The following is a 25,415-nucleotide window of genomic DNA, read 5'->3' as shown; positions in this document are numbered from 1 at the left end:
AACACGCAAGAAAATATCTTTTGTAAGAAAACTCACTTTGTTCCAACTTTTTTCTGCAATTTTGGGAGCTGCTTTAAAAGAGTCCTAAGTCTCTGTTGTCTTCACTCATTCTGGCACTTCTTGAATCCTTATGAATGATTTGCCAGCATTTTCTTTAACAGATACTGAATTATTCATCCTTAACCAGTGGCTTATAGCACAATGCTGGACACTCTCCACCTCAGTTACTGTCAAGCCTGACATTCTTCCCTTCATTTCCAAGTCCCCCTCCACAGGTTCACTCTCTTTGATTACCAATCACCTTAAACCATGTAAATCCAGCAGAGACCGTCTCATTTTCCAGGCAGTGAGCTGGAAGTGGCTCTGAAGCAGAAACACTGGATCTAAGTACAAATGACTTGAGAAATGTGTGTGTGAATTCTACCTGATACCACAGCTTAGCTATATTCCTGTCTGCAATCTAATTCTTCGTGAGACATCAGAAAAAAAGAATTTCAGAAGTGCAACTCTGATAAAAATACTCCATCCATAATACAGTTATCTCTAAATCAGTCAGATATTTATTTAGATTTTAAGATAACTTCATCCAAAACACCATATAAAGAAAAAGTGATCAGAGGTTGTAGATGGTGGGTGGAAGATAGCAGTGAGTCACACTCACCACGAGGAAAAGCACTGAGCCTATAAATGCACTGCTAGCATGTCTGTGAAAAAAACAGCTTTCTCCCCACAACAGCACTTCTGCAATAAGACCTGAGTATTCCAGAGACCAAACCAATGTTCCTTGTTGTAACCTTGGGGGCAGGAGAAGGAAAGTTGCAAAGTTTTCAAGCTTTTAACCAGGGAGCTGTCAGTAAAGATTTTTAATGCAGAAGAGTCAGCTTCTGGATCATTCAAAACAGTTGCATGGTCTTACATTAACCCAAATGAGAAATAATTAGAATTGAACTCTTAATAGGGAATATTACAGGCAACAATCTTTCAAGAACAATGGAAATCGATGATTTGGAACTCATTCTTTGAAGTGCATAGGCAGATGCTATTCACTGAGATACACAGACAGCACTTCTAAAGGAAATAGGTAAAAATTTCAGAGTATGTTTGAATCCCCATCTCTCAGGAATTCTTATCTGAACTTTTGCCTATTATATATCCACTGGAAAAAACTTATCTGACTATATTTGCAATACCATATTCCAATTCTTTGTGTAAGAATTTACTAGCTTCCATTCTCTTCACATTTTCTTTCCCCCCCTCCTTTCCTGGTTAAGGAAACAGCATCTTTGTAAAATGCAAGATATGTATTTAACAATAGCTGCCTATTAAGGAGACAAACCAGGGAGAAAGAGCACTCAAACAAAAAGAAATATACCTGATATGAACGCATTTTCTATCTCCAATGGAAGTACCTGTGAACTGTGCTGAGCTGGCTGTGGAATTGGGCCATAAGACTTTTTTCTTTTTTAAACTTGACACTGTATCTCACATTTCAGATGGAAGATTTGTTCATCTGCATATCTATTTCACTTGTACTAATGTCACGATTTTAATGGAGTTCTCTCAAGCACTGCAGGATGCTTTTTGGGAGTGACACAGTACGTGCTTTACAGTGAAGTAACCACTTTTAGATAGACTTTATAAGATGCCTTCCATACCTAAAAGAAGCATTTTGTTTCAGTTCTCAAAAAAATCAATACATTTGTCAACAAAAACAGATTTCAAAGCAATAATTAAAGCTTACTTCACAGTAACAAGAGCAACCATATTTATGTTCCAAAATAGAATACATGACCAATTGACTGACAGTTGTAGCAACATAATGTATCAGTGAATTACACTGCTCACAGGAACTGTGTTCAGGAATGTACAATGGAAGCAGAAGATAAGTTCAAGATGTTTTGGAGCAGACTGAATTACAGACAGATGTATGTAACAGCATGTCCAGTCAAAATGAATTAAAGCAGAAACACACGTAAGAAAATAGACTAAGATGACCAAATCATCACAGTACAATTAACATACCTTGCAGTGACACCTGTGGCTTTCCAAGATAAGAAATCTGGAAGATCAAAGAAGTAGCCTGCCTTCTCCCAGCATGACTCTCGTAAGTTCTAACAAAAAAAATGAGAGAAATACAGATATCAGAGGCCAGACATGATCACATCCTTATTTAATGGAAATTAAGAAAATTGTTGTGTGAAAATGGTAATTTTCCAAATACAATATTCTGATTTCTCTCCATATTCCTGCACTATTCAGTTTGCAGTGATTTACTGCCTGAAGAACTGAGTCCCTCTCCTACCTTATATTGATCATAAGAGCTTCCCAAGAAGAGTTAATGGAGGCACATAGTTCAGATCAATAACGTGGGATCTTCCAGTTTCCTGTCAGCTGCTCAGTGTCAAAGCAGGCAGGCACAAAATCAGTAGACAACTTACTTCAAAAATATTGAGTTTAAGAACTCAAAAACATTGCAGAAGCAGAGGATTTTTTAGAAAAGTATTAAACACTAAGAGTCTCAATAGCTTACTGAGTTAAAAAAGACCGATCAATTGCAACTTTTTAATACAAAATATATAAGGTTTGCATGCCTGTTTCAAAATTTGAGTGCAGTTTACCCACTAGATGTATGTGGCTATTACTTCATCAAATTTAACTTTTTATGTGAGATGCAAGGGTGTTCCTTAGCTTAGTATATAGGTCATTCATCCTACTTTGATCATACAAACCATTCTGCATTAGTCTTTAAGAAGCAACAGAAGTAGATCGGCTATTAGTGTTAATCATAGAAGATATTACATTAAGAACCGTACCCTTCAAGCAAATCTGCTTTATCAGAGATACTCCCTGGGTCCTTATTCTATTACTTGAGGAATTCCCAAAAGCCACACGTTAGTGACATGGAAGTATTTTGTTTCATGAACATCCAAACGATTCATTCTTTGCCATCTCGATGCTTTGTCATCATTAATTAGTAAAGACAGACAAAAAAACATGCATATCCTGATGCTTTTTCCAAACAAGTCTAAAAATTTAAAGTCTCCACGTTTTTGACACTCATTAAAGTCAATTTAATTTATTTTTACTCATAGTCAGAAATCTGTGACCACATTAAAAGCACTGTGGAAAAGATCCAGGAACATTCCCAGTACTGTATTCATATCCTGCATCTCAGCCATCAAACTCACTTCTAAAGAAACTCATTCAACCTTTCAGCTGAGGGGTACCCATGAATTCTTCTTTCTTTTAAAAAGAAAACAATTACAGAATCTCAGGGGTTGGTAGGGACCTCCAGAGATGGAGGCCAAACCCCTGCTAGAGCAGGAACCCTACAATAGATCATACAGGTATGCATCCAGCTGAGTCTTGAGTATCTTCATAGAAGGTGACTCCACAACCTCTCTGAGCAACCAGAATGCACACTTCTCAACAGTTATTCAGAATTGTCTGGAGATTTTAAAGTAACTGTGAGCAATGAGTTTAAGAATTATGAAGCACAGAATCTTTCAGTCTTCCTAGGCAAGAAGGATAAAAGTGAGAGGTGGGGAGAACTGGTACAGAGGTCAAGGAATGGATAGAGGAGACCATTTCTGCCAAGACAAAAGATCATCACGAAGCCATGCTGCACAATATTCTATCATGTTATGCATAGTGTTCACCTATGAGTTGGACTGAAATGCACACGTATAGAACTTCACATGAGCTCTACTATACAACAGGATTTTTCAGAGACACATAAAGCAATGTTCTCCTTGAGAATGAGAAAGGATCTTTCAGATTTGTACTTTAGTGCTTTATTGAGGCAGTCTATTTCTGTACTGGAAACTTCTGCTTTTACTAGGTATATTATTTTCTTGTAAGATTAAGTGATCATCAGACACCTAATAGTAGCAAGAATGCTTTTTCCCTACACCAGAAGTAAAATATATATACAAACACCAAAACTTCCCCGACTTTCATAATTGCTAATACAGACTAAATGTGAACTGGAAAATATTATATGTCATTGCAGACAGCTTTTACATCCAAACTCTGTTGGCCACTGGATTAATTTAAGATGGGCTTGAAGTAAAGCTTACAATTTAGCACAGGGAATTGGTCTGTATTTCATGGCTACTTATCAGTCAAAACCCACACATTCTGAAACCATCCCAAACTGGTGTGTGAGAAACCTAGATTAAAACCAGCAGGGACAGATGGAATCAGAAAGATGTTTTACCGTTTAGAGTAAAAAAAAGAATGTTGGCATGAGCGTTCAAGTTCCATATCAGGTCAAGATCTAAGTCATCTGAAAATGAGACACACTCACTGAATAATAGTCTGCTTTTCCCAATTCAACCTGAACTTTGAATCCCAATCTCCCAGGCAATCTGTACGAACAGACTAAAGACAATACACACACACGAGGATATAAGAAACTGATGTCCCACACCCTATTCCAACTCAAAGCAAGAACTTAGAACTTACATCTCCTGCACTTCTGAACTAACGCCAAACCTTGTGATAGAGCCCTTCTCAGACACCCAAGATAAGCTGCAGGTAGTATTAAAATCTTTGCTGGAGCCAAGGCTGCAAACTGATCAGTTCTGCAACTATAAGCTGCACTCAAATAACTGGTAATAAACCCAAGACAAACAAAACAAATGAAAAAAGCCCACCAGCACAAAAAACCCAACCCACCAACTGAATTACCAGATTCATCTTAAGGCTTTAACTGTGTTCTTAGGGCTGAGGGGCCACCTTAGAAAGTAAGCTGTAAGGATAAAGTTAATGTCAAAGGTGGAAAATACTGCTTTGGTGCATCACACTGTCTCCACAGCCAAGACACTGTCTTAGACATCTGCAGCTGTTTCCAAATCCCTGAAGCAGCCTCGGGGTAGCACCAGAAGTCAGATAAATATCATAGTCCAGGTCAGACATTGAGCTGTGCATGACAGAAACACAGACCCGTGCTATCAAAGGCTGAGTTAACTGGAGCTGTAAAAAGGGATGAAGGAAAGTCTGTGGGAATGATCATAAACCTCATCACATCGTAACTGAGTTGAGAGATTCTCAGAGGTGCAGGTGTTTGAAACATTCCAGATGTTAATTTTTTTTTAAGGTTATTTTGCTTGATTAGCAACTGCTACTAAAAGCCTAACTGAACAGTCCAAAGTACAATCTATGCACACACGTCTAAATTATGTATGGATTTAGATAGCAAAAAGCTGTTAAAGCATTTATAAACAGTCCTTATCAAGAGTTCAACTTCAAACCCAGTAGCTTGGATTCTTTTCACTAAACATGGATTTGAGAGCTTTTTATTGGTAAAATCTTACCACTTCCATTCAACAAAACAAAATAGCTGCAAATGCAATAAGGCAGAGGACATGCATGAACAAATATGCTACTGCCAAACTAACACCCCTCCGGCACGTTTCCCAGCCAGGAAAATATATGTTTCAATTGTTTCTGCAAATTATCCCATTGGCTGATAAAGCTGCAAGTCATGGGTGTACAAAAACAAACTAAAAGAATGACGGTGCATAAAAATGTGGCTGTAACTGAAGATGTGAATAGGAAGACCACTGAACAATGTGCCATAAAAAAATATGAAGAAAATAAACTGAGAATTATCAATTTTAGGTATTAATGCAAGGGACTTCTGCTAGTCATTCACTCTGATTTTTTTTTTTTTTTTTTGCTGTAGGGAGGATCTTCTTTGCTCTTACTCACCATACTTAAACATGAGGTGTGAAAATACACTATAGGAAAACTGCATTCCATTTGGGGACAGTTACCAAGCAAATACCTATTCCCAATTCAGCATGCCCCACCCATCTGGAATATGCTACAGCGCATGGGATTAATGTTTTTTAGAAATAGCTGATTTGTAATGCCATTAATATGACAGAAATGTAACAAGCATCCTCCTGTTTTGGCACAAGCCACAGTCAAATCTCCAGCCAAAAATTAGTAAACAAGATTCTTTCTTATGCTACCTTTGGGGAAAAAAAAAATGCTAACAGATTAATTAAAGCTTAAGAGCAGGACCAACAGTCACTCCAGACTTTACAAAATAATTTTTAGAATTACAATAGAAACAATAGAAATTCAAGGAAATTATAGCAAGATAAGTGAATTACCTGGTTATTCTGAAAGATCCAGTAACTAAGGACTACTTTCTTTTTCATTGAAGTTTACATTTTTACTTATCTTACATAGTTCAGGAAGACTTCGACAGCATTATCTTTCAGCTGGTTTCTAAATATTTGTGAAAGGATAATGATTTTTTTCAACTTTATCTACAGCATTCCACACTCTTAATTCAGCTGACAACGTTCCAAATTGACTCTACCTACAGAAAGTAGATTTAAAAGAAAAGTATTCATTTTGGTTTACATATTTTGCAGTTTAACAACGGACCCTCTCAGCACACAAGGGGCAAAGAAATAAAGTGCTGCTCCTAAGTGGGCCGCAAATGTTAACAAGAAAGCCCCAGAAGCTATCCAGCAGCTGCATTCAGTTGATCATTTACTGCAAAATGACCTACACACAAACTTCGTGTGCAGTGCTGACTTTGCCATATGAGCACCTATCTTCACTCACAGACATCAGGACCCTCCAATTAATTTCATGTAGACCAGCCACTAGATGCCAGGGGATAAAATGATTCAGCAGTGCTCAAACTAAATTGAATGTAAGCCAATACGGTTCAAACAAAAGACTGCAAAGATCTCCACAGTTTGGTTTCTTAATTTGAAATCAAAATGTGATAGAGTGAAATAAATTAATAGAATATGCTCTGAAGCCTCTACTTTCTAGTTAATTCTCTATTCTCTGTACAGTGAAAATGTAAAGAGATGAAAAGAGACGAACCAGATCAACTACTAAATGGAAAAGAACATCAAGAAGAAGTTGATGAGAATAACTTGCAATTTGGAAGAATCACTGCAACATCCCTCCACAAATAAATACAAGTCATTCATAACAGGAAAATTATAAGAGATAAAGACCAATATCTACTTCTTGTATAATTAAGTCAGCTCACTCGTCATGGTGAATGAGGTCATTTTTTTCAGTTTAAATTCCAATAACAAAAGATGACAGAAAAGGAAAAGCACAGTTAGGTCACCTCCTCCTTCTCCTTTCTCTTCATTACTTCCAAAAATTCACAGTACATTTGATAAGTGATATTCTTTAGGAACACCTAAAATTGTTTAGATGAAAATTCAAATAATAGAAATTCCTTTCCAGAAACACAATGTCAGGTAATGACGGGGAGATTTAGGGTAGGTGTCAGGAAATCTTCCACTGGGAGGTTGCTGAGGTGCTGGAATGAAGTTGCAGATGAACACCTCCAGGGATGGGGCAAGGTCAGGCTGGATGGGGCTCTGGGCAACCAACTCTACTGACCAATCTAGTGGGTGGCAACCCTGCCCACAGCATGGAGCTGGTGCTCGATGATCTTTGAGGTCCCTTCCAACCCAAGCCATCGCACTGAAACTGGCAGAAAGTACCTTACATTTGGCCAAACATCAACACCAAATACAAAAACCAAACTAGTGGAGGTTCTGAAACATTCAAGTGGTGAGCATTTTTCCTTTTCTCTGACAGTTATTGTTAAAAATCTGTATGTAATCCTGTAACACAACACATGAGAAAGAAGCAGAGTTCCACGTTTTGAACAGAGCATCTTCCTTCTATAGATGATCTACTTCCTAGAGACAACATGCAACTAAGTTGCTCAGTTTCTTCTTGGAAAGCTGATGAAGCTCAAACTACACTGCTTTGAGAGCAGCCAAAGACATCACACATTCCCTCACTGTTGGATGCAATGTCTCAAAGGCAGTACATCTGGCAAGCATACCAATGCTGAGACACTGCTGCTTTCACACTGATACAAAAACCATCCCAGAAAGTAGAACCTAAGCCCCTTTTAAGCACGTTCAGCTACAATATTTTAAGCATGTGGACACCTAGATAACTAAATGCTAGGATACTTCCGGGACACATTCATCACCTGCAACTAAACTACTAAATACATCTGATCTTAAAATTACATAAGAAAAGCATATCAAAAGTTTAATTTGAGAAAAACTGATCCTCATTGAAATTAATTTCTAAATAATCAAGAGGTAAAAAAATCAAAACATTTTTATCACATTTATTACTTTGCACATCTCTGAGCTCAACACTAAGGTCAAAGATTTAATTTCTGAAATCTCATTCTTAGGCATTAAAAAATAAAATATTAATCACTAATAAAAACACTATGCAATCTTAAGAGGTACTCACTTCCTTTATCCACAACAACTTAGGAGGCTGCATTTCCACAGACATCACTCCCCCAACATAGTTCAAAATCCTGTGTTGCGTTGCATTGATTCGGTCTACTTGACTGACTGCACGATGGTCCATCCACATAATAACATTCCTATTGTTTTGCCCTTTAGAAGACAATAAAACAAAGATTGTTTTAGGTCTTGTATAACTCCACCACAATACTCCACAGTACTAGGCTGTAAGCTGCTTCATGCTTCCACTTCTGCATGGAAAATTCATGCACTTAAATGTGCTAATAATTCACAGTAGATAGCTAAAGATAAGATTCTGGCCAACTTTTAAGGCACGCTGAGGGCTGAGAATGCCCGAGACTGAAACTAGTCAGGGTTGTGAGTATGTTTGTATGAGTAAGTATGTTTCATTCAAAGAACCTGAACTACTTGACATGGTACACATTCATTTTAAAATACAAAAAAAAAGCATTTTTAATTCCTAGTCACCAAGATATGACAAAATCTGAGCAATTAAGTTATAAATTGAAATAAACTTGGCCAATGAACTTGGTCAGTCAATTAACTAGAGAGAAATAGGAATTCTTTTTCCTATTCTATTGTTAAGAGAAAACTACCCTAAATTCCTTCAGAAATACTTTCATGCTAGTAGTTTACTAAAATGTTTATTTTGGATGTGGAAGGCAAATGCATTCAGCAAGTCTGTGTAACACATCAGAACAAAAAGCAAAAAACATTTTAATTAAATTAACCTTTTGTAGGTAGACCTACCAAATAGGTGAAGGAATAATCCAAGTGACAATTCACATTACTCTCCTGCCGAGTACACTGCACACTCAACTCCACAGAAGAGCCACTCGTGCATTTCAATCTTGAAAACATACTCCAAGACAAGTCAGGTCTATGAGGAACAATACTACATCGAGTATGGATTCAAACACAATTTAGACCTCCGAAACTGCCTGAACTCAGATTAGTGCACATCCAGTGTGACAGCATTCTGTCTGTTCTTGTCTTATACTTGATATCACTGTTCTTGAGAATATCAGACAGCAAAAAATGAGAACTGAATTTGACTCAGTAGACCAAAATAGCCCCAGACATCATTAGATACCAAACAGATCAAAGGCTCTCAAACTGAAAAATTTCATTCCTAAATTTAGCAAAGGACATTTTGTGGACAAAGCTGCTTTTATTTTTTTCTTTAGAAGGATAGGAGATGACAAATAAATAGGAGAATAGAAAATGTAAAACAGAATTGTGATTGCACCTACGTAACTACTCAGTTAACAGACACCCAATCATAAATGGGATTGTGTGAGGAATAAAAGATAAGACTTCTGAAGCATCGACCTAAAAATTAATAAAAACTTAATTTTCTTTTTAGAAAAAAGTACCAGACTGTTTCAAAGGTTTAGCACTGTCCTAGACAAAGACAGAACACCAGTGTGATAAAATATGCAAGCTCAACCTCCTGCTTGCAAGTCCATGACAGAAGCAGTTAGGCTGTATTAATACTGCATTTCTAGCATTCCTTTAGCCAGTGTGGACAGGTATTCACACACATAAGAAAAGCCATGATTAGTAGAGTCAGAATGAGGATGAAAAACAAAAATTAAAAATGAGCAGAGACTTCTCTAAGGGGCAGTTTCTCTGATCCAGTATGAAGGAATTCAGTGTTAGGATGCCAAACATTTAGCCAAACAGAAAGCAATTCATCTCACTTTTGTGCTGGAGTCCTACCTTGTGAGTTGACAGCTAAAGGTTGGAACTGTTTATCCACAACAACAAGGGAGCACGTAGCGTCAAATCCAACCCCTCGAATCTGTCTGGCATCAACACCACAGACAACTTTCTGCAAATATATAAAACATACACAGATACAAAGAAGTCCATATATATGGTTTACCATGTGAACTAATGAGCACAGAGAACAAGTTACAAGTTAGAAATACAAACTCAAACTACAAAAATTTAGAGATACAGTATTTCTCAATTTCTCAATTTGAATGCTAATAAAAATGCAAATTGTGAAGATTTGGTTTTCCAAACTGTATTCAAATGTACATGAAAAGCTCTTTAATAGGCTTGGAATCTTTCTACCACTGTTATTTCTTTTCTAAAAGTTCTATTGCATGTGAAACCTGGAGACAGGATTAGGGCTATGCATTTCCATCACCTACTTCACTCGTTTGCCACCAGCAAACTGAATGACCTTATGGAATTGCTCTGGTAATATTGTGCCACAGTTTTTGTTATAAAATGAAGGGTCCCAAAAATAAATTGCTGCCAAGTTGGTCAAAACCTAAAGCAGTGCTAATACATCTGTAATGCATACCTTTGATAGCAGAGTTTCTGAAAGAGTTTGGAAAGCATACTTTCAGAAAATAATCTGAAAAACTCATCACACCCAAAAGATCTGAACTTCATGGCTTCAAGCAGCAACAGAGATAAATATATAACATCCACATGGATCAAGTGCCACGTGAAGTTGCAAGGCATCTAAAATGTAATGCAGTAATAAATTGCCACTTCTCAGCAACAATAAAAATATCATTATCTTAATTAGTACTATAATGATAGACTTCAGACTTGCCACAGTGCCAGTGTCTTATTGGCTTTGCAAAGCCAAAGTTCCAGAGACCATATTTTAATCACTTAAAATTAAGAGATTGTATTTAAAAAGCAAGAAAAAAAGCAATTCATAAAGAGAAAAATCAAATAACTTGCTCTGTCTGTAACATCAAGCTGCTTTCCCTGTCATTCCAGTCACACTACTCTTTTCTTTCCCCTCCCTGCTTGTCTCCATCTCAGAGCATTTCTGCAGAGCCAAGCACACTGATGTTAGAAAAGGCTGATCAGTAGCGAGAGAATGAGCGAACGGCCTATCTGCTAGTTACAAAGCATATCATGAATATTTAAAAAAATAACCTCAGATCATGGAGCAGGCTGTGGCTTTATTACGGAGGATGAAATAGTCTGCACGTAGACTGCCAAGCAAGGTCAGTCATTTACTTTTACCACCAACAGGTACAGATGGATCCTTGGATCCCTTACAGTAAGGTTTATTTCAGTCTATTTTTAAGCTTGATACTATCTACAAATATATAAAAAATTATTTCAGTTTTATAACACCAGATAGATGTCTTAATGAGGATCACAGGTGGTAGACATCATATGAGGCACCATCCATAAAACAGACTGAACTTCTCTACAATAACTGCTCCTTTTTGGCTGCAGTGCAACACCATGCACACCTCTAAAGGTATGCATTATCAGGTTCTGAACAACCTCCACTCCTCAAAGAAAGTGTTTGTGGCCAAAACATACAGCAATGAAACAAAAATCCCCGATGTGAATCCCAAAGGCAGTGGGGAAGTCCTCCTTTAGACCTAACATAAAAAGGAAAGGCTTTCCTCCTCTTTTCAATTATATCACTCTGGCCTTCTGCTCCTCACTTGGTTAACAGACACTGTGAAGCTACATATCCCAAAGGTGCCTTGAATGTATGAAGGTGGTTCCATGTTACACAGAAACATGGTAGAACTCAATGTCAAAGGCCAGTGACCAAAAGACTTCCAACTTCCAAAATTTGGAGTGCTGCTTGAAACACATCTCCTTCATTTCTTTTTCTTCAGGTACCTTGGTGACTACACAACAAGCAGCCCATATGTCAGCAGAGGATTGTTCATAGTGGTCTGGTTGAGGTTCCCAGATTTGTATTGGTTGTTCTGCATGTGTCACTACTGTCCCAAACTCATCCACCAAAGCTGCACGAACACTTGCTGATCCAACATCAATTCCAACATAGTATTTCACTGATGTCTGCTTCTTACTGTGCATTTTCAGTAAAGCCTGTGAAGAAAAAAATAGTAAACAAATAAACAAATAGAGCTCAAAAAACAGATAAAATGCCAAGCAAAGCTGTCATTGACAAGCAAAGCTGAACAGGAAAAGAGTGTAAGTGCTTTGCTTGGTAACTTCTTTGCAGAACGTCTTCACATAGCATTTTTCGATTAATTTGAGTTTTCAGGTCTTGCACGAGTTTGTTCTGTTCTGTTTTTCAATGTTTGTAACTGGCTCTAAGGAACCTGAGGGGGTTGGACTGGATGATCTCCAGAGGTCCCATTCAACCCCACGGGTTCTCTGATTCTGATTGCATCTAAGTTGCCTGGCACAGAAGTTCCTGAAAAGCAAAATGTAAATTTGCATGTAAGAGTATGCATGCTCTGATAAAGCTCATGCACACAGCCAAGGAACTGAGCAGTAGTCATACACCATCAACTCTGTATGAAGGGAAAAAGACAGAAGGAAAAGGTATGGATGCAAACTCAGCAATAATTGGGAGCTGATGCCTTACACATTCAAGCCAGAGACCCCTGGGTTTTCCTGAATTCTGGCAGATGGGAAAGCTGCTAACAAGCGGTAAATTGGATTCACTTGTGAAAAAGACAGGAAGTAACACCACAGCCATGTCAATGCATTGATGCAAACAAATTAGACTCCTGAAGCAGTGAAAGGGGATGTGTGCCTGGCTCCACTGAACTCTGAACTGAAGCAAGATGAGGAGGCAGGAGCCGATGCCTCCCACGTAGCCTACAAGCCAAGGAGTGGCAAATCACTGCTGGACAAGACGGTGAGTCAGGCTGAATTCTGCAGAGTCTGAAAACTGTTTCCTCCTCCCCCCAAAAAGTGGTGTGATGCTGAGAATTAAAAAACCTAAGTGACAATCTGGCACATCTTACCCAACTTTGAGCCTTGCAAGGAAAAGAAACAACTGAAAAATAAACTGCTTAGGTTTCTAAGAGCTATCCACACGGAATCCACATGAGTTTAAAAGACTTAGAAAATAGTTTGCTGAAATTACTTCATTAAGTTATGAGAACATCCCAGGAAATGTGTGCCTGCTTACTGGCAACCTAAAAGAACAAAGTGAGCCTAAAATTGATAGATTTAATTATTCACAATGAGTTGCTTACTTCACTGCATCACGTTTAAATAAATGACATTTTATATAGTGGCAAATGCACTGTACTTAATTTATAAGCTTGCCCTTAATTAATAGTTAACATTAACATTTAATCAATCTGGGAAATGCTAATTAAGAGCTGATACAAAGTATTTCATAGATCATACAAGCACCACGTCAGTGCTTGTATGAGTCTCCTACCAAAACTCTGAAGTATACAAAACTCAGCTGGTGCTTTGAGAAAAGGAAAATATCAACTATCAACTGTTTGATCATTTACAGAGCAACAAAACAGCTGTACCTGAAACCAGCCCAGCTACAAGTGACCTGGATGAAATCTTTATGTTAAAGACTGTTTTTTTTTTAGGGGGAAGGACATGGGAGAAGGGGGAAAGATTCTGAAAATACTGCTTAGCAGAACAATAAGGTTGTTCACATTACAAATTAAGCCTATACATGATTTCTTGGCAATAACTAATTTTACTGGCTTAGTATATGCAAAGCACGATAGAAAAAGCATTGGAACCCAAAACTTCGTCCTCTATCTTCACACAATAACAGCTGATCATACAGCCAAGTCAATTGCACTCCATTTTAGAAGTAATGTTTGTACACCAAAGCACCTATCGCACAGCATTCTGCTGTGTTGTACACATCATTAGCTTCAAGAAAATAATAAAAAGTAGATTTAAAATATATATACATATCAAAGCTAGAAGGTACACTGCAGTACTGACAGAAACCCTAGCCTCTCTCCTTCAGCATCCTGATTCTGTGTGGTAGATTAGGTGCAATAACACACTAATCTTGCTAAGCAAGGTCATCTGCTCAAGAGATGAGCAATCAGCTAAAAATAATGGTTTGCCATGAGGCCAACACCTAGGAATACTGGCAAGAAAGCTCGCTTTATTTGCTTGGCCCTGGCTCTATGACCTGGTCAGGCTGACAAAAGCTAATGCCTCCGACAAAAAGAGGACAATTCTCCTGCTATCAGTGATTAATACTGCATCTGTCAGCTGGGATACTTACAGCACTCTGCGTCTTCCTCCTAGCCCTCGGCTGTAAAAGGAGTTTTAAAACATTCTTATCAACAGATGATGTTCACTTTAATTTTGCACTCAGCCTCCCCAGAGCTGAAAAGCCTGGCTGCAGGTGCTGCTAGCTACCTGCTAAAAGGTTTACTGTAAGGAAGAAATTGCATGAAACTATCCCTGCTGCTATCTCATGCATTTCCCAGTTCTCCCCTAGTTTGGCATTGCCTTTAGCTGCTGACTCATAAGAGAGTAAGCCACAAGTTGCAAAGCTGATATTTTTCTTTTAAACATAGGCAAATCTTTCTTGCTTCTCGCAAACAGCAAAAGGAATACTTCACTTTATATCCTGCCTTCTCACACACAGCTTTACTCCCAACTACTTCCCCTCCCTGTATGGCAGCATTGATTTTAGCTTATTAATGTATTCTGCTGGTTAGAGAACAAGTTTAACAGATGTTAGAGAATTAAGCTCATGGTCTCTCCTACTCAGCACTTTAATTATAGCTTTGCATTGGATTTTTCCCACAAACATTTGAGATCTGGAACCCAATCAGCCCATGCAATGTTTACTCCTTTTTCCTTACTAAGCAACCAGGATGCACGCATGTGAGTGATCATGCAGGACACCAGGTTTGTCTGTGTGCTCAAGCAGCATCTATCAATTTACAAATATCCCTTATTTTATTTCTGTAAATTGATGGATGTGAGCAAGAAGCCATTATGTGACAGATCTGAAAAGCAAATACAACCGACCTATTTCAAATTGTATTTCTTCGAGCAAAAGTCACCTAGCATTATAAAGAAATATTTTTCTATCTTACAGAAAAGGGCTAAAAGTAAAAGTAAACCTTTTCTCAAGTGCAGCAAGCAGCCAATGCTGTTCAAAGTATGGCATCTCTAAAAAAGGATCTGATCTGCTTGCAAAAATATCAGTGGATGCCAAGGGCTTTTCTGGAATTCCACTCATTCCACAAGAAGCACTGTCATCTCCAGGTCATAAGTGTCACCAACCAGGGAGTCTGCCTAGAGGTGCTTCTTGAGGATCTCAGAACTCAATAATGAGACTGGCTGAAAATATTTAGCCAAAATACTTCACTAAGAATTTGAAGATGAATGTTCTTATCCTGAATATTCCTTCTGCACAGGAGGAGACTCCAAATTACAAATGAAGAAATGGACCCGTGAGCTGGAAGAAGCTCTCTCCAGCTCTTCTGTCTCCAGCACAAACTTCCTGTTTTGGAATCTGGAAACCAACATTTATTGCCATGTGCAAATGAAATTATGTTTTGCAGTAAAACTCCACGTTGCATTTTGTATCTACTGGAATCTTTGCCTACAGTTTCTGCAGTCAATATAATGAAAATAAAGAACCAGAACAACAGTTGAAGACAAAAGTCCTGCAGGTGAACAGTCACAGGTCAACTCCTCGAGCACAATATTCCAAAAAAACACAACGAACTATTTGATGCACGAATAATGCATGTCCATGCAGCAGAGTAGTGACGTATAGGACATAGCAGGCAAACTCCTGCAGCCAAGAAAAAAAGGCCCCTAGAACTTCAGTCCAGCTTTGCCTGTCTGCTGCAGGCTGGGGCCTCATATATACAAGTTATTATTTGAGCATGCAAACAGAAAGAGAAGAGAGAAAAACAACAAATTTAAAAAGACAACTGCAGCTTTAATATGTTATAGCCCATGACTAAAACTGCTAACACAGGACAAGCCAAATCTCCCTCCTAACACTGAAAAAGCAATCGTCTGTTTCTTTGCAAATCACAGCAGGGACAGAATGCCTTTTCAAACAAGTGTTTGTGATCAAAGAGCTGCAGCATATGATAAATATTTATATGGCCCATTAAATAATAGTCTATATCAATATTATCCAAAATGTACATGCTGGAAACCACTGACTTCCCAGTTTATCCTTACACAGACATGCTAGTTTTCCCACATAGGCAATGAAAAAAAGTGGGGAGAAACTGTCATTTGCAACAATATTAGGTTTTTTTTAAAAAAAAGACAGAAAATCCTCAACATTGTTTATATTAATTTAAAAAGACTAAGTGCTAAGTAACCAAGTGACTGTTTATTACAACTACTAAATTGTATTTGCCCTACCTTATTTCATGGTTATCAACCTGCAGGACATACCTTTCTGTTAAAGCTACAGGACCAGAGGGTTGCAGACAAACACACGCAGGCTGAAGCTCAGAAGTATTTATCAGCTGCAAGTATGGCTTATGTGGTTTCACCAGATTAAATAAAAGGAATTGTGAAGGACTGGCACGTCTCCTTTAAACTTTGATCTTTGGAACACTGCAGGCTGCCCAGACCCAGAGATCATGGGTAAACAGTATGTTTTTAGTGGTGCAGCTGTGCTTTTCTATGGATTACTGGGAAAAAGATTAACAGGCTCAAATATGGCTTCAAAATCTTAGTGTGAAAAGATCTAAATATGTTAAATAAAAGGTGTTTGTCAGTTGTAGAAAAAAGATAAAATGAAAGAAGTGTTTTTGACATTACATACGAAATTCAATACTGTTGCCGTTCTAGGGTTCCAGTAAGCTAACAGAGCTGGTGGTAGAAGAGTGGCAACCGCTGCTTGAATGTTCCTTTTCCAGGATCTTTAATTTCTGTGTGCATGTGAAGAGACAAAGAAGGTACATTTCTGTGGGAAAGTGAGAGCAGATGGAAATGCTGAAGGCCAGTATTAATGTAGAATAATACCCTTCACTGCCCAAGGGACTGTACTACAGCTATCAACAAGTACTTACTTTTCTGCTTTCCAACAGCAAATGAAACAGAAACAAGGAGCAACAACACACCTCACCTTCCCTTACTCTTCCCCAAATCAGGCATACACAAAGGAGATCTCTGAGATTTCAAAATTGGAGGATAACAAACTGGAGTAAATGAAAGCACGCTGGAAATAGTATGTCAATCACTGCCTTCTTCACTATAAACCAAATATTCTCCATCAGCTATTCATTCCCTTGTAAACTCTGCAGAGCCTTTTCATATCCTAGAACAAGGGAAAACAGCTGAACACAGTGGAATGATCTCACTTTGGTAGCAGAAGCAGACCCCAACACCTAGTCCTGTAACATTCAGATTGTTCCTCCAAAGCTTTCCTACTTGCCCTGCCCCCAGCGCTGTAACATCATCTCAATAAATCCTACCACAGGTCTGGAAATATTCTACTACTTTCTAGTATCTGCTTTTTTCCCCCCCGCTATAAATTATTCACTATGTACTAATCTTCTGTAATGTCTCTCCATATCTTTTTTTTCCCCTCTCTGCGTCCAAGACAAAACCATTACTTCATCACTACCTTCTGCCCTTTAATTCTGTCTTTTGTATTTTAAATACTTTCAAGCCAAACCACTTTCACCTACTCTGACAAAAAGCACACTGTGTCCCGATTCATCCTCATGTAACTTAACAGACCACGCCAAGCAAAGTCACTTGAAACAACAAACTAACACACAGCAGAAAAATAAAAATGACTAAGCAAGTTATTCCAGTAAACGGGATCCAAAATTCATTTATTTTCAGTTTTTACTGCCTACCTAAAGGTCTCTCATGAACAGCAGAAAGATGTCAGCATGACCACTGTCAGGTAAATATCAAGCTCATAGATGTTCAACAGCATTGTTGTTTTTCTTTAGAATCTGCTCTATTCCAGATTTGCACTAACACAGAGAAGTGATTCTGCCCTTCCAGTTCCACTCTTGAGCTCATGCTAGAAGACACAGTCTGTATTGTCACTGATCAAGTAAGAGCAATCGCATGCTGAACCCTGATTAAAGAGAGGCACGTGGCTGCACTGGAGTACAGAGGTGCCAGTGAAAGGTCAAGGACTTCAAACGATGGACAATTCCTGTAGTTTGGCCCTTAAGGAGTGTCTGCACAGAGGAATCCAGCCCGCAGAAGACTAAAGGCTGCTGCTCACCCTGGTCTTCTCTGGGAGGAGGCTTGAGACTCCCAGAGCTACAGTGCACCCTGAGAGGCCCTCCACTGGAACCACCAAAGACAACACTTCAAGATGCCTCAACAATTCCCAGTCCCCAGCCACAGGCAGGCAGAACAAACACTGACTAGTTCTCCCACTCCAAGACTTTTCTACTTGACAGTGGTAGAACTGCTCCACTTCTTTCCCAGCTTGCAGCTATGCTTCACAAAGGCAGTCAGTTCAACTCTCTGCTCTGCTGCTAGTCTAACTGCAGGAACAGCAGGAAGCAGCTGCACCCGGGAGCTCTCAGGAAAAAGGAAGGCCAAGCAAAGAACCACAAGAACACGTAAATTAGAGATGAGGAGTAAAGGCATGAGCTACTAGGGAAATCCAGCAGCTCCAGCTCTCACTGGGGCTATCTTGGCCCTGCCTGGACAGGGCATCACTTCAAAAGCAGGGTCAGATCCTGCATCCACTGAAGTGGCAAAACTCCCGAATTAGCAGTTCATGATTAGACTCCTGATACTTGTGAACATCACAGGTGCACTCTCAAGCTGCAGGATTTGAACGCTTGCCATAACCTACAATTTGTCAAACAGAGGAAACGTTCATCAGCCCATGCCAAGACACAATTCTCACGCTGGAAAACCTAAGGAATTCGGAGGGTATAGAGCTGCACCCTTTCTTCTCCACACCCTGAAAACTACAATCATACAACACATGCACACCAACCTACATAGATCACTCTCTCCTTGACACTGCAGCTGCATGCATCTCTGAAGGCTGTTCTAATGATCTGGCAATCAGGCATGTCCCAAATGACACTGCAGAATGCTAGAAGCTCTGGAAGAAGACATTCTTGTTTACATTGACTGTGAGGGAAAAAAGCACCATCTGGCTATTGTAGAAATTGTAGCTGTAATAGCTTCATGACTAGCTGAAAAGAGACAACAGGCTCCAAAATGACTGACAGATCCAAGTGGTTGGATCCATCCACTTATTAATGTAATGTTAAGGAACACCTTTCTTATTCATGTCCGTCACTCTAACCTAACCCACACAGGGCAGGTAGAACAGCACCAGTTCACTGGCTGTAGAAGTGCCAGGCTCCTATGTTGTGACTTCCATGATGTTTTTTTATTCTATGTAAAAACAGAAATGAAGAAAATAATAGTCATGTAGAAACACATCTCTAGCATAATGTTACTTTACAGAAATAATCTGCTTAAATTGTAAAATACAACTTGGAGTAAAAGAATTCAAAAGGCAAGGACAGCTCCTGTAGCCATACACACTCTAGTTTTAAACTGCATTCTGGAGCAAACAAGCCTTGGTATCATGAGCTTCAATGCAGGTGTATGAGCTTACCTGGGTAAATGAAGTTATCATGCTACTGTAGATATCAAGTTAGTCAACTTTAGGTTAGTGCTGATACTGCAACTTTACACATGGGTAGTGTTCAGTGCTCCATCAAGGACAAACTTGGCCCTAGCTGTGCAATTACGTATCAGTAGATCAGTATAAAAATAATTTGTTCTGAGTTCATAGCTTTACAAAATGACAAAACATCAAAATTAGCATTTTGGCTGAAATCCACTGCATTTCCCATCAAGGCTTACACATTTAAGCAACATCTGAACCAACTGTCTATAATTACTCCTGGCAGATCCTGGAACACTTAGGCCAGTAGGTAGATGCAACAGTGAAATCAATTTTTAAAGACACGCCGTAAACCACTTCTATTAAAATGCTCAGCCCAGAGCAAACACGTCTATTAGCTGAATGCAGGGTTTATCACACAGTATTTGTTCACTCTTCCACGGTAAGAGCATGGACAGGATGACAGTCATACACAATCTGTCACTTTAAAATTACACACTTATTTGGTCTACAACATGAAAAACACTAGCCTTGAAGCTCCTCTCACAAACACTCATGAGCAAGTGAGGCTGCGTGTTAGGTTAGGTTAAAAGAAATACATTATAAATCAGATATTTAGATATAGCATACAAGCATAACATGTCTACATCCGCTGCTTTTGTTAAGAATAACATCTGTTCATCTGAATGCAGTGAGTTATCTTCCTCCTCCCTTCTCCCTGCATACGCAGCTCTTACTGGGAGGTGTTACAAAGGGTATTTGTTTCAACACATGCAAAATCTGCCTTCTTAATGATCCTATCAATCTGGTAACTTCAAACTCCCACAAGGACGAACCCAAATGGGTATCAGGCCACTGCTTTTCTGTATGCTGCCTTCAGTGACTTTTGAAAATATCACTGAAGCCATCAGCTTCTAAACTTGCTTGCATCAAACAGCAGAAGGTCACAGATTTTCCAACTTCATTTTATGTACAGTCTGAGTACTTTCCACTTCACATGTGGAAATACAGAGGAGAAACAGGAGGCAGTCCAAGACGCCAACCTGAAGGCATTAACAAGAGCCAAACAGACAATGCTGACCAGAGACTTCCCTTCAGAAACAAAGCTCAGAAACTCATTTCTACAAAGACCACACCACTGCTGTTGGCTTTGTTTGCCAGGTACTTCAATATTCCCAGTGGCACATAGAAGGGAAAGGTTGCAACTCAAATCATCACTAAAACCCAAGATACAAAACAGGAACACACAGGAGAGCTATTCTGATCCTCTCCTGTAAACCCACAAGTTCTCAGACAGCAGACCAACCTCTAACAGAAACAAAAGAAGGCTTAAATAAAGCTTATGGGAAGAAAGAAGGCAGACTTACTGAGGAAATGCATGAAACAAACAGTGTGAGAATCTTTTTTTGGGGAAGTGGATGATTTACTGAAAAGAACCGGTATTTTCAAAGGATAAGTTATGAACAGCACCGTAACAAACACACAGCAGTGTGACAGAAGTGGCTACGAGTCCAGAAGAAAGCTTCCCAGCATATTACGAGCTTATTTAGTCTCTCCTGACACTATAAATGTATTTCTGCCCCAATTCTTACAGCTGGGAACAGCTGTACCTACAAGAATCCAATTCCCTCTGCTTTCTTCTTTCATCCTCTTGTCCCAGGCACCTCTCCCAGAAAGAAAAAAGTTAAAAAAAAAAAAAAAGGAAAAAACCACAAAGCCTTTTTTGCCCTATCCTGATACACAGTCATGTAAAAAAAGAGAACCATTAGCATTTAAGAAACTTCAAAAGTGCAGTACATTTTAGTATTAAGTTTCAGTACAGTTAGGAAAGTTAATTTCAATAAATTAAGCAAATGGCCCTCTAGGATAAGGGGAAAACATGAAGATGAAAAACAAGGAAACCACTTTTGCTGTAATGTCTCCATTTACTTCTCAGGATCCTCAGAGGTAAGAGAGCCCTTCCCTCTCCTTCCCTGACATTTGTTTCTTAAGTGTTCGCCAAAGAAACACTGTTGCTGAATTTATTACAGTAGCTATAAAGTCCCAGGCAGGCCGGGATAGAAGAATCAGTAAGGCCATCAGCTGCTAACTGGTGCTGAGCACATTGCTAGTGAGGAACATGGTGGAAGCAAAACCCCACTGGGCTACTGGGGTGGGCTCCATGACAAGCCATGAGCCACTGCTGCAAGCAGAGCTCCAGGAGGAGAGCACGAGGAATGAGGAGGCAGCAGTGGAAGCAATAAGAGGTCACCGGTGGCAGCAGTGCCTGTGCCAGAGACACAAGCCTGGAAACTACCAACCTCTGTGAGGGCAAGGAGTGCATTTACGGAATCACCCAGAGATGTAGAGGATGAAGGAGGTACATGAGTGGTGTACGCGTCCCATCTGCCTGTTCAGGTCACTCGAGTTGGAAACGTGGTTAAATGGAGGAAAGTCAGCGGGGAAACCGGGGGCTCCTGCAGCAGTGCCAAGAGGAGGAGGCGCCTGTGGGGCACAACGCACCCTCAGGTGCTGCCGGGGGGAACGCCGCAGGGCGTGCTGCACACGGGCGCCTGGAGTTTAAAGTCAGAATAATAATAATAATGATAATAACAAAATAATATTAAAAAAAAAAAAAAAGCAGAAAACGCAACATTTGTCAACCAGCAGCGCCTCGTAAACAAGTTAGGCGCGCTCTGAGCGTTCCCGTGCCAGCGGTGGGGCCGGGCCGGGGCCTCCAACACTGCCGCGCCAAAGCCGTTAACGGTCGCAACGGTCGCCGGCGGCGCGCGCACGGCCACACGAACGCGCTCTCCTGAGGGGCGGCCCCGCCCGGGCTGCCTGCCCGGGGGAGCCCGCCGGCCTGCGGCGAGCGGCGGTCACTTACTTGTCCAAACTGAAACACTATCTGAACTGCGCAGGGAGCGGGCTCACACAAACCGCGCTTTTCCTGACAGGGCGATTTCCTGTTCGCGGGCCGCTGCCGGGAAAGCCGCCGCGCTCCCCCCGGCCCGGCCGCTCCCGCCCGAGTCGAGGGGGATGGCAGCGCAGGCGCAGCCGGGCCTACCCCGCTCCGCTTTGAAGGCCACGCGGACGGTGCCGGCAGCTGGTTCGCATTTGGGGACCCCGAGTGCTTTTAAAAGCACCGTGCCCGGTCAGGAGTTCAGCGATGTGGCTGCCTCAGAAAGGACGTAGTAGCTGTCTTTGATTTAAAAGTGAATGAAACAGAGGGGGCTTCGGCTCCTATTTTAATTTGTGTTGAAGGGAATGATGCTCAATCCCACACAGTCTCAGCTGTAGGCTGGCTGCCTTCACAACACCGCAGGAATACAGGGGTGCTGAAGCGCTTGGCTGTGAGCAGCCCAGGCAGCCGGGGAGGCAACCAGGGGTCTGAAATGAGCACCCCTGATCTGCGCTTATCTCATTGCTCCCCACATAGAGCAGGCCTGCCAGCTGTGAGCTTTCTGCACGGGGTGACTCTGAGAGTTTCACCTAAATAGCTTAAAAATTCCTCACGTGTGGAATTGGTCCCTGTGCTTATTTATAATGGGGACAAGCAGGAGGGTCCTTTCAGAGGTGTCCCATTGACAAGGAAAAAGGGCGAGCGCAATGCTCCATGTGAAGCCGTGTTCCTCCATGTGAATCACAGAATGTCCTGGGTTGGAAGGGGCACCAAGGATCACCAAGTTCCAACTTCCATATCCAATACCAGACCAGGCTGCCCAGGGCCCCATCCAACCTGGCCTTGAACACCTCCAGGGATGGGGTATCCGCAGCCTATCTGGTTTCTGAGGCCACATTCCTCCACCTCCATACTCCCATGCCCCAACCTGTCTGAAGGGCCCCCAGTGAGCCACCACGGATTTCTCCTCTTACCCTCCTCATCTTCCACATCAGGAAATCTTCTAACAAAATGCTCTCTTGCAACATTTCCAAAATTTTCCCAGTTTGGCCCAAGCAGAAATAGTGCAAGAACAACCTTGCTCAGGGAAAGATGAGTGTTGTCTTGTGGTCAGAGCACAGGGTTAGTGGTCAGGGGCTGTGGGTTTGCATTCCAGCTTGGCCACTGAATCATTTTGAAACCTTTGCTAGTCACTTTGTATTAGCACCAGTTGGTAATTTTCCGTTGGAATAACTTTCTGACAGAAAACACCACTTCACTAGACTGGTATCTTTGTGCAAATCGACTTTCCATTGGGAATACCTTGCATCTCGACAGGGTGGGAAAGGACATGAAACCCACACTGAAATATTCATTGTTTTCCTGTGTTAGTCCAAATGTTTTGCTTTGAATTGATAGATTTTAAAAACAAATACCACTCTCCTGGCAGAAATTCCAAGTCAGCTCATTGCGCCGTGGGAGTTTGTGCTCTCATGCTCTACTTCACGCCCCGGGAGGTCTGCACCTCCTGTAGTGGGATGCAAATGTCTCTCCTGAGCTGTGCACATCACAGTCTGAGTCAGACCAGTCCCGGCATGCAGGACCCGGCCCATGGAAAACGTCTGCAGCAGAAGGGACTGGTCTGAGCAGGGAAATGGGCCACGGGGAGAAAGTACATAGAGCATGGACACAAGCTGTTTCACGTTAGCTCAGTGATCCAAAACAAAGTGCTGTGACTGTGGATTTACCCACATGTTTTGCTCAGCTGAGAAGCAGTTAAATGAAACCCAGTGAAATGAACCCAAGTGTTCTACTATCCTTTACAGTCAAAGTCTATAAACTCTTCCACAAACACGCTGTGCTTCAGTTTATAGTTCTTGCTCATCAGCCCCCCAACTATCTCTCTTCTTTATTGTTCTGTTCCAGAATCCCATTTCATTAAAAATAAAAGTTGTGATTTCTGTCCTCCACACGTTCATAGCAGGCTGACACTTTCTTTTAATACAAATAACACTCGTTCTCCTCCCACAGCGCATTTATACACACAGTTTAAACCCTCTCTTGGCCTTTGTTTTGCCAAGTTAAATATCAGCCATTTACAATTTCTTTCATGACAGCAAAGTTTGCACTACTTAATAAGATTTCACTGCACTTGTTTCCATCAGAATTCTTTTTTTTTTTTTTCTTGTGCCTGAGTGAGCATATCACACCACCACGGATAATATTGACAGTGATGCCTTGCCATTGACTCATGCAGTGGTAATAACAATTCCCTAAGCACCCTTAGTTACACACAGAGATCAACATTGCCTTTTTTATACCTATATCACACTGGTATCTCATTTTTTTCCAGGTCCTTTTCCTCCAAGTCATAGCAAAAAGAAGAAGAAAATATATATATCTTTCATTTGAGTTGGAAGGGACCCTTAAAGTCCATCTGGTCCCACTCCCCAGCAATGAACAGAGACACCCACAGCTCCATCAGGTGCTCAGAGCCCTGACCCCTGATCCTGGATGTCTCCAGGGACAACGAGGCACCACCACCTCTCTGGGAGCCCTATGCCAGTGCTTCATTGCCCTAATCATATCAGGGCACACTGCACAGCATGGTGTTATCAGCAAACTTGCTGAAAATGCATTTGATCCTGCTGTCGATGTCACTGATGAGGATTTTGGCCAGATTCACTTAAAAAGTATCCTGTTACCTTTTCAATTGAGAGTAACTAATGAAAATTCCCTGTTAAATGTGCTTTCCGAGAGACAGGAATGTTCTTTTCTTTCTCATGATTACCCAAAGCCCATATTTTAAGCCACAGAGCTACTTCAGGTAGCGTAAATCAGCCTTGCTCTGATATGGCCTGCAGTCCTCTCAACCAGCATTGTGGAACAATTTAGTGTTTTAAGATGACAGTTGGCATCATTGAAATATTCTCTTTTACAGAAC

At 40.5% G+C, this 25,415-nt stretch overlaps 1 protein-coding gene across 38 annotated transcripts in view; it reads right to left on the bottom strand.

Moving 5' to 3' along the window:
* The window catches only part of FGGY (FGGY carbohydrate kinase domain containing), a 278,664-nt gene that overhangs the window by 95,722 nt on the left and 157,527 nt on the right, over nt 1–25,415 (bottom strand). For 28 of the 38 annotated variants that reach the window (XR_005861966.2, XM_046944690.1, XM_046944687.1 and 25 more), the window contains 4 exons: nt 11,919–12,131; nt 10,020–10,131; nt 8,278–8,429; nt 2,023–2,111 (listed from right to left, as the gene is read on the bottom strand). Coding sequence is in view for 37 of the 38 variants with exons in the window: in XM_046944690.1 (XP_046800646.1) it covers nt 2,023–2,111; nt 8,278–8,429; nt 10,020–10,131; nt 11,919–12,131 (566 nt within the window). In the remaining variant the exon portion in view is untranslated. Of the gene's footprint in view, nt 1–2,022; nt 2,112–8,277; nt 8,430–9,047; nt 9,178–10,019; nt 10,132–11,207; nt 11,445–11,533; nt 11,895–11,918; nt 12,132–14,274; nt 16,515–21,911; nt 22,164–22,477; nt 22,623–25,415 lie in introns of those variants that run through there. The other 10 variants (XM_015291169.4, XM_040705152.2, XM_015291168.4 and 7 more) reach the window with 8 other exon arrangements.

The sequence above is a fragment of the Gallus gallus genome, chromosome 8 (assembly GCF_016699485.2).
Source record: "Gallus gallus isolate bGalGal1 chromosome 8, bGalGal1.mat.broiler.GRCg7b, whole genome shotgun sequence".
Taxonomy (NCBI): Eukaryota; Metazoa; Chordata; class Aves; order Galliformes; family Phasianidae; genus Gallus; species Gallus gallus.
This window is presented reverse-complemented; position numbering and strand designations above follow the sequence as displayed.